This window comes from Lathyrus oleraceus, chromosome 7, assembly GCF_024323335.1.
Source record: "Lathyrus oleraceus cultivar Zhongwan6 chromosome 7, CAAS_Psat_ZW6_1.0, whole genome shotgun sequence".
In the NCBI taxonomy this organism is placed as follows: domain Eukaryota; kingdom Viridiplantae; phylum Streptophyta; class Magnoliopsida; order Fabales; family Fabaceae; genus Lathyrus; species Lathyrus oleraceus.
In genome coordinates this window covers 156,661,251-156,677,036 of record NC_066585.1, presented here as the reverse complement: position 1 = coordinate 156,677,036, position 15,786 = coordinate 156,661,251, and the positions used below count along the sequence as shown (strand labels likewise).

The 15,786-nt window shown below is 42.1% G+C and overlaps 1 protein-coding gene across 1 annotated transcript; it reads left to right on the top strand.

Moving 5' to 3' along the window:
• The first annotated feature begins 2,738 nt into the window (after positions 1-2,738).
• Positions 2,739-10,494, top strand: LOC127102567 (uncharacterized). The gene is made up of 3 exons (XM_051039922.1): positions 2,739-3,185; positions 3,546-5,948; positions 10,414-10,494. The coding sequence occupies exons 1-3, from the start codon at positions 2,739-2,741 to the stop codon at positions 10,492-10,494; spliced, it is 2,931 nt and encodes a 976-aa protein (XP_050895879.1).
• The last annotated feature ends 5,292 nt before the right edge of the window (positions 10,495-15,786 follow it).

The following is a 15,786-nucleotide window of genomic DNA, read 5'->3' as shown; positions in this document are numbered from 1 at the left end:
TGAACATGGTCCATGACTCTGGGAACCTCATCTTAAACTGAAGTCCGTCTTCATGATTGGCGATCGTGTAGTATTGAACCGAAGGGTGTACACCCTGTTCGAACAATACGAGGATCCCACTTAGAGTAGACCGATTCAGAACTTCCATTTCAATGTGGCTAGCCCATTATTGCGATGGAAGACTGAACTTGGTCCATGACTCTAATTTCTTATCATGAAAATGGATAACCTTAGGAGCAATCCTTGATGTGTGGGGTAAAAGACATAGAACCGTTGTTAAGTTGAACCTTGTGATATATGTGAAACCTGGATCCCTGTCATTGCATAAACATCATGTTGCATTCATTATGAGCATAGCAAAATCATTTACACACTTTCTTATTTTCAGGGAATTTCAAAATTTTCAGTTAATTAAGCATTCAAGAACAAATGGAGTCAGGAAAGAAAAAAACATTCCAAATCAAAGCTAAGGTACCGTGTGTGAAGAAGTTCATTGCATTCAGAGATGGGTTGACTAATATCCGTCGAGATGCATTCACACTCAAATATGGGAAGATTCTACACTTGTTGTCTGTACCGGTGCAGAAAGAAGCTATTACCGCACTAGCCCAGTTTTATGATCCACCACTCAGAAGTTTCCTCTTTAGAGATTTCCAGTTGGCCCCGACTTTGGAAGAATTCGGAAGAATATTGGACTCTCCTAAGCAGAAGAAGGGACCATACAGGGGGCTAGGTCAAATCCCTAAACCCGAAGAGTTGGCAGAAGTACTAGACATCCCAGTCAAAGATCTAACCCCTAACATCAAAATTTGGGGGAAGGTGCAAGGAATTCCACAAGAGTACCTGGAGAAAACTGCTCAAAGCTTTGCCAAAGCCCAGAAGTGGGAAGCCCATGATACTATTATGGCTTTACTTATTTTTGGATTGGTGTTATTTCCTAACATGGAGAAGTTAATTGATGTAGCAGCTATTAGCGTGTTTTGGGCCGTCAAGGTTAAGAATGAAGATCCAGTACCCGCACTCCTAGCAGATGTTTATCACACCTTGCACTTACGCTTTGAGAAGGAGGGAGGACTGATGTTATGTTGCATACCACTCCTTTACCAATGGCTTGTCTCTCATGTGTTCAAAGAGGTTGATACAATTGAAAATATGGATGGATATGAGTGGTCTCAAAAGCTAGTAGGACTCACTGAAAATACCATTATTTGGTATCCTCATGGCTTGAATGTGGGAGATACAATTACTAGTTGTGGAGAATTTTCGAACATACCATTGATAGGGTCAAAAGGATGCATTAACTACAATCCTATTTTAGCGATGAGGCAGTTGGGTTACCCTATCACCTATAAGCCGGATGACCAGTTGTTAGAAGGTTTTGTGTTCCATGATATGGACGATCCCGTTATGCTGAGAAGGGTTATCCGAGCCTGGGAGAAAGTTCGCTTTAGAGGACAAGACAAAGGAAAGGGTGTCATAGGGGATAGAGAACCCTATCATCAATGGGTCACCAGAAGAAGTCTAGAGATCAAGCTGCCATTCATCCTCGATCCTCCAACTCAACCTTCACCACCAGAACCCATTCCTGTCTCCATGGAAGAGGTGGAAGCATTGAGAGCTACTATAGCAAGACTTGGACGAGAAAATGAAGAGCTACAGACCAGCTTCCAACAAGTTTCAAATGAAAGAAATGAAATAAGATGGGAACTAGAGAGGAAGAAGGCCCAGCTTGAAGCGACTGAGGAAAAGGTCAACAAGGAAGAACATAAGAGAAAGAAAGTGAAGGTAGGCATGGAACAAGCTGATCACTGCCTAGAAACCCTTAAAGAGCAGTTAAGACAAGTTGAGAAAGAATGCCAGAAGAATAGGCGATGGTGGCTACGAGCTACAGAAGAGAAAAAGGAAGTTAGAGAGATATTGGAGGCTAAAATACAAGATCTCACTATCTCCCTCCATAATGCTGAGACCCAAGCCGAGCACGAGCGCCGACTTAAAGAAAGAGCCCTTGAAGCTTCTCGAGTCACACCTACGACTTGGGCCGAGAAATGTCAAGAAGCAAAAGATGCTAGAGAAGTTGCTCAACATTGGCAAGATAGATTCGAGGCATTCCATCAAGACAGTGTGATATGGCTAAGGGAAAGAGAGCAAGTCATTGAGGATTACGATACCTTTAGGAGAACTATCAATTTCTTGCAAGCGGACAAAGATGGGTACTGTGCAAAGCTCAACAGTTTGGTACAATTCTGCAACTGGACGACCCAAGAAATGCCTTGGAGGTTGAGAGAGGCGGTGGAAGGATTGGACCAACATGGCACACATCCCGCCGTAATCCATTTTGTTATGATGTGTCAGGGGATGGTGAAGAGGTTCAAGCTTGAATTAGAAGAACTCATAACTCGAAAGACTGCTGTGTGATTCTGTTGTTTTTCTTATATTCAGTTTAGTATTTGAGCTGTATTGATTTGGGCGGTTATGCCTTTGTACTCCGTACTTTAAACATTTGAATAGAGGAGGATGATCCTCATTTTTATTTCCTAACTTTATGTTTTCTTCGAATGCTTAATATAACTACAACTGTGATGAAAATTCCCTGAAAATGAAATATGCATAACATTCGCATCTTCATGCATCATGCTTCATAAAAACGAAAAAAACAAAAAAAACTTACCCAACCTTTTGCCCTCTATCCAGTAACGCTGACTAATCAACACCGGTACGAGACGCGAAGCAACTACAAGATGACGTTAGAGCAAGTGGAGGCTAACCAAGCTACCATGAGGTCAGACATCAATACGATCCAAGAGAAGATGGATCAACTGCTGGAAACAATGCTCGCCATCGCCCAGAGAGAGAGGGTTGCTGATGCAGAAAATGAGGCTAGAAGGAATGATAACCCATCAAGTTTGGTCCACCCAGATGAGAGCTACGTCCACGCCAAGAAGAGTCTGGTTCACATACCAATAGGAAGCAAAGGAGAGGGGGATCGTGCAGAGCCTTCTGAAGCACCTGCTCATTATGGGTCCGAAATGGGAGATGACCCGTATGAAGCTTTCTATGTGCCGGATCAACCAAAGCCTAAAACACTTCCAGATCCATCTGCAGATAGGCTTCGTGCCTTGGAAAAGAAGATCAAAGCTATCGAAGGGAATAATATCTTCGGTGCCTCTGCCATGAACATGCGTCTGGTATCAAATTTGGTCATCCCGGCTAAATTTAAAACTCCTGATTTCGAGAAATACCAAGGCCAGACCTGCCCAAGAAGTCACCTAGTGATGTACTTCAGGAAAATGGCTGCTCATACCGAAAATGACAAACTGCTTATACACTGTTTCCAAGACAGCTTGAGTGGAGCATCTCTGAGATGGTACATGAGCTTAGAGCAAGGGCGGATTCAAAACTGGGAAGATTTGGCTGACGCATTCCTCCGTCAGTACAAATATAATTTGGATATGGCACCTGACCGAATGCAGTTGCAAGGGATGGCAATGAAAGAAAATGAGTCCTTTAAAGAATACGCCCAACGATGGAGAGAGTTGGCTGCTCAGGTAGAGCCACCATTGTCCGAAAAGGAAATGACTGGAATATTTGTGGACACGTTGAAGGACCCATTTTTTGATAGATTAGTGAGCAGCGCAGCATCCGATTTTGCACATCTGGTCACAATCGGAGACCGCATAGAAAAGGGTCTGAGGGATGGAAAGATTTCAGGAGCCGTGGCAACCTCTAGCGCACCGAAAAAGTATTCTGGAGGCTTTCAGAAGAAAAGAGAGGGTGAAACGAACGCTGTATCTAGAGGCTATAAGGGGAAGCAACAAGCTTCATATGGCCAAGTCGCTGCCGTGGTACCCATACCCTATCAACAACCCATACAACAACAACCAATGTATCAACCACATCATCAACAACCTCGTCAACAACAGAACGCAGCACCACCAAGACAATTCAAGCCAAAGCCTCCAAGAAGGCAACTTGACCCTCTACCAGTACCTTATAGCCAAATATTCCCATATTTGCAAAAGGAGGGCCTTCTGACATTGAGGGAGCTGAAACCAGCTGTTTTTCCATATCCACCCGGATATGACGCTAATGCCCATTGTGAATTTCACATGGGAGCGCCCGGCCATACTCTGGAGAATTGTTTTGCATTCCAAAATAGGGTACAAGACCTGATTGAAGCAAAAGTTGTTACTTTCACTCCAAGACGCCCGAACGTGAACACTAATCCCATGCCAACACATGGAGATGCTTCCGTCAGTGCCATTGAAGAGAGTGATCAGGGAGAACTGATTCTTAAGGTTGAAGAGATTCAAACCCCTATCACCATGATAGGGGCACAACTGCTAAAAAGTGGTCTAGTCCCAGAAGAGCTGGTCAATGATGAGAACGATAAAGGGTTGAGGAATTTTATACAACAAATGCTGGACCGAGGCGAGTTACAGATAAATCGCCGTGTTAAGAACAAAGAAGAGAAAGAGATAGCTGTCGTGGTAGACATCCTTTATGATGAGGTTAACGTGGACATCCCTTTCGATGAGGTTAATGTGGCCATCCCTTATGATCAGGTTAATGTGGCCATTCCTTATGATGAGGTTAATGTGGAAATCCCCATAAACCCATTGGTGATAGAGTTTCCAGCACCGTTCGCATATAAGGATGAGAAGGCGGTACCATGGATATATCAGCCCAGAGCTTTTAAGCAAGGGCAGGAAGACCAACCCGTGGTAATCAACGAACCAAACGTTACCTCAATTGTGGGGCCAGCCGGAATGACGCGTAGTGGCCGAGTGTTCGCGCCAAGGGCTGTTGATGCTTCTACAAAAGCCAAAGGGAAAGAAATTGCTACTCCTGTCCAAATCCCTGTCCCAAATCAAGAAATGCAAGAAATGCATCTGTCGCCTAAAGCTGCGGTCACTCGTGAGGAGGCTGAGGAATTTCTAAGGATAATCAAGAAAAGTGATTATAAAGTGGTGGACCAATTGAATCAAACACCTTCAAAAATCTCCATGTTATCTCTGTTGCTCAACTCAGAAGCACACAGGAATTCATTGTTGAAAGTGTTAAGCGCAGCACATATCACGAAAGACATAACAATAGAACAGTTTGACGATGTGATAGCTTGCGTAACCACTGGAAATTTTTTGGGGTTTAATGATGATGAACTACCAGTTGAGGGAAAGAACCATAACAAGGCCCTACATATCTCCTTGAAGTGTATAGATACTATACTATCAAGGGTATTAGTGGACACAGGTTCCTCACTGAACGTCATGCCAAAAACCACTTTGATAAAGCTTCCAATGGAGGGGGTGAACATGAAGCCCAGTACCCTGATTGTAAAAGCATTCGATGGCTCAAGACGAGCAGTGATAGGAGAGGTTGACCTACCAATCAAAATAGGTCCAACTTTCTTCAATATCACATTCCAAGTTATGGACATACATCCCGGTTATAGTTGCCTACTTGGAAGACCGTGGATCCACTCTGCAGGTGCCGTCACCTCCACTTTACACCAAAAGCTAAAATTCATTACCAATGACAAGATGATTGTGATTGGAGGGGAAGAGGATATCTTGGTTAGCCACTTAACATCTTTCCGATATATCGAAGTGGATGGCGAGATAACCGAGACACCATTCCAGTCCTTGGAAGTGGTAAATATGATGGCTGTCCAAAAGACATTGGAGACTCCGAAGTCAGGACCGTCCATGGCCTCGTGGCAAGGAGCTAAGGCTGTGATGGAAAGTGAAAGTGCTCAAGACTGGGGCAAAGTGGTGGAAGTGAACCAGAAGCGAGACAAGTTTGGGGTAGGATATGACCCATCGTCAATTGAAGCCGGTAACCAACATGATAAGGAGCATATCCCTCTTGTAAAGGAAACGTTCACCAGCGCTGGCCACATTTTTGGCAACCAGGGGGCAATGATCAATGTTGAAGATCATGAGGAGGAGGTATCTAGCTGGATACGACAAGCCGCGCCCAATGAAGAACTGACAAACTGGAAGGCTGTGGAAGTTCCTCAATTTTTTCAAAAGTAATTTTATTATTTTAGACAAAACCCTGTGCTCTGCCCAAGGCACAGTGGCGTGTTGTAGGGCCTCCTTTATCTTTTTCAAGAGTTTTCTATATCAATAATAAATGGAGATTTGCATTCAAATTTTTGTTCCTTTCCTTTCGTTTTATTACAAAAATGGCATCAATTTTTAATGCACGCACTTTCTAAATAAACTGCATAAATCATAACATGCAGAGACACCACCGAGACCATTGATAACGACACTGCTAGGGTCTGGCATGACTTTGATTGTCCAATCTACCAAGCTGAAGAGGAAGTGGGTGAAGAGTGCGAACTCCCTGAAGAGTTGGCCAGATTGCTCAGACAAGAAGAGAAGGTCATTCAACCACACCAGGAGGACGTCAAAGTTATCAACCTGGGATCAGAAGAAGACAAAAGAGAAGTAAGGGTAGGCGCCGCGCTTCAAGATACAGTGAAGACTAGATTGATAGAGCTCCTCCATGAATATAATGATGTGTTTGCATGGTCATACCAAGATATGCCCGGATTAGACACTGATATCGTAACCCACAAACTTCCCCTTAAAGAAGAATGCTCTGCCGTCAAACAGAAGCTAAGAAGAACTCGACCGGATATGGCTCTCAAGATCAGAGAAGAGGTGAGAAAGCAGTTTGACGCTGGTTTCCTGGAAGTCGCTAAGTACCCACAATGGGTTGCCAACATTGTACCGGTACCAAAGAAAGATGGGAAGGTCCGCATGTGCGTAGATTACCGAGACTTGAATAGAGCTAGTCCCAAAGACGATTTCCCATTACCTCACATCGATGTATTGGTAGATAACACAGCCCAGTTCTCTGTATTTTCCTTCATGGATGGCTTCTCTGGATACAACCAAATTAAAATGGATCCCGAGGACATGGAGAAGACCACGTTCATTACCCCTTGGGGCACCTTTTGTTACAAGGTAATGCCGTTTGGGTTAAAGAATGCTGGGGCAACATATCAACGTGCTATGGTGACCCTCTTTCATGACATGATTCATAAAGAGATCGAAGTGTATGTTGACGACATGATTGCCAAATCCCAGACAGAAGAGGAACATATCACTAATCTGGAGAAACTGTTTGCTCGATTGAGGAAGTTTAGGTTGAGACTCAATCCTAACAAATGCACATTTGGGGTTCGATCTGGGAAGCTCTTAGGCTTTATTGTAAGCCAAAAGGGAATCGAGGTAGATCCTGACAAGGTTCGAGCCATTCAGAACATGCCTGCACCAAGGACTGAGAAGGAAGTCCGTGGTTTCTTAGGAAGACTGAATTACATCGCTCGGTTTATCTCTCATCTTACTGCCACATGTAAACCAATATTCAAGCTTCTGAGGAAGAATCAAGGCGTGGAGTGGAATGATGACTGCCAAATAGCCTTCGACAAAATCAAAGAATACTTACAAGAGCCACCGATTCTGATGCCCCCTGCAGAAGGTAGACCCCTCATCATGTACTTAACAGTGCTCGACGAGTCCATGGGTTGTGTATTGGGACAACAAGATGAGACTGGTAGAAAAGAACATGCCATATATTATCTGAGCAAGAAGTTTAATGATTGCGAGACCAGATATTCCTTACTCGAGAAGACTTGTTGTGCACTCGCATGGGCCGCCAAACGTCTCAGACAGTACATGCTGACTCACACGACTTGGTTGGTATCTAAAATGGATCCCATCAAGTACATATTCGAGAAACCAGCTCTTACCGGTAGGATTGCTCGATGGCAGATGTTGTTATCAGAATACGATATTCAATATGTTGCACAAAAGGCAATCAAAGGAAGCGTACTGGCAGACCATCTTGCTCACCAACCGTTAGAGGATTACCAACCTTTGAAGTTTGACTTCCCAGATGAGGACATTATGGTTGTCAAGGATGCTGAAGACTCTGAACAAGAGGAGAATCTCGAGCCAAAAGCAGGATGGACTCTCATGTTCGACGGTGCCTCAAATGCAATAGGCCATGGAATTGGGGCAGTGTTGATGTCTCCCAAGAATTTCCATCTACCATTCACTGCAAAGCTCTGTTTTACCTGTACAAATAACATGGCTGAGTATGAAGCTTGCATACTAGGGTTGGAAGAAGCCATTGAGTTGAAGATTAAGGTGCTAGAAGTATTTGGGGATTCCGCCCTGGTGATACATCAGATCAGAGGGGATTGGGAAACAAGACATGCCAACCTAATTCCGTATCGGGATTACGTGCTGAAGTTACTCCCAAAATTTGACAAAATCACTTTCTCTCATATTCCTCGGGAAGAGAATCAGATGGCAGATGCGTTAGCAACCTTGGCTTCCATGTACAAGTTGATATGGCCCAACCATCAGCCTCACATTGAAATTAGGCGTTTTGATGAACCCGCACATTGCTTGACGACAGCAGAAGAGCCAGATGGTAAACCCTGGTTCTTTGACATTAAACGATATCTAGAGAAGCAGGAATACCCGGCAGAGGCCTCTAGCCTTGACAAAAGGACCCTCCGGAGGCTAGCATCGAAGTTCCTCTTGAATGGGGAAGTATTGTACAAGCAGAATTATGACATGGTTTTATTGAGGTGTGTGGACGAACAAGAAGCTAATCAGCTTATGAAGGACATACACGAAGGGTCTTTCGGCACACATGCAAATGGGCACTCCATGGCGAAGAAAATCCTGAGGGCAGGTTACTACTGGTTAACGATGGAAGCCGATTGTTATCATTACACCAGAGCCTGCCATAAATGCCAGATTTATGCTGACAAAATACATGTACCGCCTACCCCGCTGAATGTTATAGCATCACCTTGGCCTTTCTCTATGTGGGGCATTGACATGATCGGGATGATAGAACCCAAAGCATCTAATGGGCATAGGTTTATCTTGGTGGCCATAGACTACTTTACCAAGTGGGTGGAAGCCGCGTCTTATGCGAATGTCACAAAGCACGTAGTCGCCCGTTTCTTAAAGAACAACATCATATGCCGATATGGGGTTCCCAACAAAATCATCACTGATAATGGGTCCAATCTCAACAACAAGACCATGAAGGAATTATGCACAACGTTCAAGATCGAGCATCACAACTCGTCACCATATCGACCTAAGATGAATGGGGCTGTTGAAGCTGCGAACAAAAATATCAAGAAGATCATCCAGAAGATGGTAGTCACGTATAAGGATTGGCATGAGATGCTACCTTTTGCGTTACATGGTTATCGTACGTCAGTACGAACTTCAACAGGGGCAACCCCATACTCCTTAGTATATGGCATGGAAGCAGTTCTTCCCATAGAAGTGGAGATTCCCTCGATGAGAGTCTTAATGGAGGCTAAGTTAGACGAGGCAGAATGGGTTCAATCAAGGTACGACGAGCTTAACCTTATTGAGGAGAAACGCTTAAAAGCGTTAGGTCACGGTCAACTCTATCAGAGGCGTCTTAAGAAGGCATTTGATAAGAAAGTTCGTCCCAGGGTGTTTCAAGAGGGTGATTTGGTGCTAAAGAAAATCTTGCCCATTCACAAGGACTCTAGGGGGAAGTGGACACCGAATTATGAAGGTCCATTTGTGGTGGTTAGAGCCTTTTCCGGAGGCGCTCTAATCCTGGCAACTATGGATGGTGATGAATTGCCACTTCCCACCAATGCTGATGCTGTTAAAAAGTACTTTGCCTAGAAAAGTGGAATGATAAAAGGCCGCTAAATCGAAAACCTGAAAAGGCGATTTAGGCAAAAATGGCTATCCTGGTGGATCGAAAACCCGAAAGGGCGATCCAGGCAAAAATTAGGGATAAAAATAAAAAAATTGACCCGCTGAGTTGAAAACCCGAAAGGGCGGCTCAGGCAAAAATGGGTATCCCGGTGGATCGAAAACCCGAAAGGGCGATCCAGGCAAAAGTTAGGGATTAATTCCAAGGCAAAGAACTGTACTTTCAGGCATCTAGCATGTCCCTTGAAGACAAAGAATCAATCCACCCGACTTTTTTTTTCAAAGGCAAGGTGATTGGATTATCAAAGACATAAGGATCATAGCAGTGTGGAGACTCAATAGGAACTCAATTTTATTGCCGCTTTGTTTTTACACACAGCATTTACCTCATTAAGGAATTGCATCTTTATGTACAATCGCCCATTTAAGGGTCAAATCAATAAAAGAGAAATCTTCTCGACAAAAGTTGTGCCCAAATTATTTTGCATTTTTATCTGTTTGTTTGCAAAGCACCTTTATTTTTTATAAACATCACTCTTAAAGATTTTGGAGAAAATAAAAACACATAATCGAATAAAGTAATAAAATTGCTTTTGAAATAGTAAAAGGAGGAACCTCTTAGTTCCCAAGTTTGCTCTTGTTGTTCATAAAGGTATAGGACTGTGTGCAGGCACCTGTATCCATTCCAATTGTTAATCATCACCTCTCAAAGATATACTCATGGTATAGCCAAACCGGGGCAAGTCTCTAATGCATTTCCAGCAGAAACATTAAATCGTAGTTGGAGTATCGCGTGTTGAGAAGTCTGAACCCTTCAGTGGTTTGGGGCATCCCGAATATATTCCCAAAATCACCCTGCGGAGCATCAAAATTTTGATCTCCATCATAACAAAAAGTCCACACCGCTGGCACCATCACCCAAAGCAAAAAACGTCCCAATCAGGGCATATTCCAATTACCCGGTTGCATTCCCACATGCATCACATGCATCATTTCATGCATAACTTTCCTGCCAAACAGGAAGACTCATCAAACCAATCCTACCAATCATTGGCATACATATGCATAACCTTATATGATTCGCATCTCTGTATGCATAGTTAAATATCCCCAACAAATGCATAATGCATACACCTCAGGCATCCTCCCATGCATGGCATTTCCACCCAAAGTGGAACATCATACAAAAATCAAACATAATATGATAAGGATCTAAGGTCATTCATGTCTATCCTAGATTTTCCTCATTTCCCAAATACAGTTATTACCCTACGTACGCTCAAGGAATCATTTCCTGGCCAGTCATTTCTCTCAACTTCATGGTTGATAGTGATATTCCCAGCATTTTCTTTGCTACCACTGCTCCCCAAGCAGAAGTTACCATAAAGGTCTCTTGTGAGCTTCTTCCCTACAGAGCTTCTTCATCAGATTTCCTCCAAAAGGAATCTTTTCTAAAAATATCCCCCCAACAGACTTTCATTCTTTGAGATATTACTTCATTTATATGGAGAATCTCATTTTATTTACTGTTTGAGATACTGTCTCATCAATATGAGGAGTCTCATTCCAGTTTTTTCTTTTGAGATACTGCTCTAGTATCCTCGAAGAGTCTCAGATTCAATTAAGGTATCATTCCCTTGTTCGGAATATCTTAATTCTATCATATGAGATATTGCTTCGACTCGATACAGAGAATCTCATCTTTCGCTGTTTGAGATGCTGTCTCATCAATATGAGGAGTCTCATTCTAGTTTTTCTTTTGAGATACTGCTCTAGTATCCTCGAAGAGTCTCAGATTCAATTAAGGTATCATTCCCTTGTTCGGAATATCTTAATTCTATCATATGAGATGCTGCTTCGACTCGATACAGAGAATCTCATCTTTCGCTGTTTGAGATGCTGTCTCATCAATATGAGGAGTCTCATTCTAGTTTTTCTTTTGAGATACTGCTCTAGTATCCTCGAAGAGTCTCAGATTCAATTAAGGTATCATTCCCTTGTTCGGAATATCTTAATTCTATCATATGAGATGCTGCTTCGACTCGATACAGAGAATCTCATCTTTCGCTGTTTGAGATGCTGTCTCATCAATATGAGGAGTCTCATTCTAGTTTTTCTTTTGAGATACTGCTCTAGTATCCTCGGAGAGTCTCAGATTCAATTAAGGTATCATTCCCTTGTTCGGAATATCTTAATTCTATCATATGAGATGCTGCTTCGATTCGATACAGAGAATCTCATCTTTCGCTGTTTGAGATGCTGTCTCATCAATATGAGGAGTCTCATTCTAGTTTTTCTTTTGAGATACTGCTCTAGGTATCCTCGGAGAATCTTAGATACGGTTGAGGTATCATTCCCTTGTCGGAATATCTCAATTATATCATATAAGGTACTGCTTCGTTGATCCTCAGAGAATCTCGTGCGTTCAAATCGAGACATTGTTCTGCTAATTATCAGAAAATCTTAGATACAGTTGAGGTATCATTCCATTACTGGAATATCTCGATTATGACATCCAAGATACTGTTCTGACGATTCCCAGATAGTCTCGACTGTTTCATTTACCTCATTTTACCTTTCTTACTGTATTTCCCACTGCATTTTTCTTTCTGCATTTCTCCATTGCATTTCAAAGGACAAAATTCGGGTCTTTTAGTATTTAATTATCTTCCACCACGAATGTACGAAGCCTGTTGACATTCATACTTTCTGGTTCAAGGTAATTAAATAGGGGCAGCTGTCATACCCCAATTTTGTCCAGGCATATTTAAATTTTCACAGAATTGTTTTCATTTTATTTTTGCATCATATGCATAACAAATCATATATTCCAAATTCATACCAAATTCCTTCATTTACAAAAATTTCATTCAACTGACAATTAGATTACATTCCGTTGTCTATGTATAAAAAAGGTGCAAAATTTGGAAATTTTGATAAACTGTTGACTTTTGTTAACCGTTGACTTTTGGTCAACGGTGGACCATAGTCAATCATGTGGCTAAAAAAGCCATTCCTGGTCATTCTCATGTTCTTTTCCAAATCACCTTAAACCAGACAATTTCATTATGTTGGACCTTGATCAATAAATCATTAGCCCACTGTTTTTTACACTACCATACATAAGACAATGTAAATCGTGTTCATTCCAAAAGCCAATTTACATTACATCAACCATTGAAAACCATTACATAAACCCTGTCCATTCTCATTACAACCAAAAACCAACTCACATGCTGACATACACAAATACAATGAACAAAGTACATAACCTAAGCATCGTTACAACATATACAAAACTACACCGCAAATTCACCACGAGCCGTGAGTGTGAAACCACCATCAAGGCAGTTCTTGTCAAACCTTAATCCGCCGCAGAATCCGGTACTTTTCCTGTGTGGCTGCTAACAGAATGCAATAGAATCCCCCTGCGTTTTTCTTTCCATAGTCAGCATTGAGCATAACCTGTTGGAAAAACCAAAACAGCAGGATGCACCAAAATTAAGCGGTGACCTATCAGTGGAACGAACCAAAGGCATGGCAGTACACCCCTGTCATGAAAGCCGTCATATCCATTTCATGGATTAAACAAATAAGCCGGCATTATGTACCATGAACCAAACAACACAGGAAGGTTTGTTAAGCTACTTCACAGGCAAATGTCCAGAACCGGCATTATGTAACATGCACCAATCTACGAGATTGAAATTCATTCTAAATGTCCAAAACCAAAAAGTAATTGTTACCATGACAAAATTTCATTCAAATGCTAACACAATAGCTAATAATATCACATGTTCATACAATACAGCATGTTCATACAAACACAACAACATTCCAAAACCGCAGAGTGGCCAAGCAAATAGCATAACGGTATAGCAAACCAGAATTGCTAACGGTAGTGTTCCAAGCAAAGCCGCAACATTGAGTTGGCTGCAAATGAAGACATCACAATGACGCCAAATGGTAGCCAATGCAACTCGAAGATAAAGGCATTTGTAAATCGAATAAGAGTTTCAACGGTGTCCCCCATATGATTCCCCAAAGCTCCAAAGCTGTGACCAAAATAGCAATGACGGAAACAACAGAAACATGAATCAGCAGCAATTCACGGCATTTAAATCGATACATCGTCATCTTCAGTATTGTGCCTGCTGCACAAGAGGAAATAAAGCAAAGCCGATATTTGAGCCATCTCCGGGTTTGCAAATCACTCTCTAATCGCATTGCCGACATGTATACAACCTGCAAGGGAAAAACAAATCATTGGCATTATAAGATAAATCCATTACATGAGCTTCCAAATGGCTATGCTGCGTATTTTCCATGACCAACTTGTAGCAGGAAACTAAACCATGATAAAGACATGACGCACGGATTAGGACGGCAAGACCTGTCACAAACCTGCTGCAGGACCTGATATACAAGCCAATGGGTGAGGAAATCTTCAGCAAGACAGCAGGATCGATAAAATTAGCAGGCCTAACTGTAAAACCCAACCTGCAACGTGAAGAACTAGGCAATGCATCAGCCGTAACGAGACCTGCGGTAGCCACATACCACGATTAAACCAAGGTACCTATTGTCAACTAATAAGTCACGCATTAAAGGAAGGTTCACACAAGTCCCAACCTGTGATCTAAAGACATGTTGGCATTACAAAAGAAATTACTCGAGATCTAAGCAGCATGCCCGTTAACCACGACAACTCCTTGTACGCTTTGTTTCCATATCCTAAGGAGCATATTGCAGCCTGCAGAAATTGAGAAAAACTAATCACGTGTGCATGAATCGCAAGTTACTGAATGAGAGTCCAAGGATGAAGCTGCTACAGCAGCGAAAAAACAGAGTCAAAACAGAAGAAGCACAAGCCTTTTCAGCCAAGGAAATGCAACAATAAACAATACACAATGCAAGTTCAAGACAGGACGGTAAAAAATAGGATTTTTAACCACAATACATGAGTATTCCACATCAGTAAAATAGAGCTAATACAGGACCACACTTTTTGGTGGATTTCGCTACAGACAAATTGAGGAAATGACTCACATACCTTGGTCCCCACCAAATCCAGCCCAAAAATTCCTCTCTAACGGAATGATTCTGAATAGATTTGCCAGCTCATGAAGGATAAGGACGTATAAACCTCGTACCACCTCTATAAGAAGGGAGGGAAATCCACTGAAGAGGGATCCGAATTTCTGCGCCGTTACTCTGGAGAAATCATTCCAAAACCCTCATTAAAAAGCTCCATTTTGAACTTGTTGAGATTTTCACACCGAAGCTCAACAAGCTCGAGCTAAGCCCCTGTCAAAACCGAAACAAACCCAAATCGTTAAAGAGGAAGCGAAGAAGACGGAAAGTTCGAGAGGAAGAAAGGACCTTGAAGGACGCTAAGGATCATTTACCTCACCTTGCCGGAGTTGAAACGTCGGACTAGCTCCGATTTGGTATTTAACATTTCCCCTTTGCGTGATTTGATGTTACCGCCTTGTTTATACCGCCTCATAGAACGCAAACCCCATGATTATTGCATAAAATTGTTGTTACCATGGTTTTGATTTTAAGCTGAAAACTCAGGTTTCTGATTGTGTTTGTTTTCCGAATCTGGCTCTTTGGATTTCGCTGTTTGTTTAGATTTGGGTTTAGGAACGATTGTTTGGTTAGGAGTTTTGATGTTGGTTTTAAGTACTCGCGACGGCGCCGCCCTGGTTGTATAGAGGTGCCGTCGTGGATTTATGTCGCTACTACCCTGTTTGCTTCAATGTTGAGGCTGAACAGAGGAAGAAAAAAAACAAGGTTAAGAGAAGAGAATAAGCAGATTCGGTAAAGACTGAGAAAATATAGAGGATTTATCAAATACTATGGAAATTCCTTTTTTTTGTTTTTTTTAGGTTATTAATGAACATTAGCATTGGATTTTTAAAAGGTTTTACGTTTGTCTTCTCAAAGCCCATTATTCTTCCATTTAATGCTCATGAAGAGTATACTTGGAATATGGAAAAGCATTTTGAATCCTCATTGAACCGTTGCATTTTTAAAG

Excerpts from the sequence above, each read along its gene's own strand:
- LOC127102567 (XM_051039922.1), top strand. The coding sequence starts at position 2,739 with ATGACGTTAGAGCAAGTGGAGGCTAACCAAGCTACCATGAGGTCAGAC. Across the intron at positions 3,186-3,545 it reads CTGCCATGAACATGCGTCTG|GTAGAGCCACCATTGTCCGA; the intron begins GTATCAAATTTG and ends TTGGCTGCTCAG. Across the intron at positions 5,949-10,413 it reads TTGAAGATCATGAGGAGGAG|GCACCTGTATCCATTCCAAT; the intron begins GTATCTAGCTGG and ends GACTGTGTGCAG.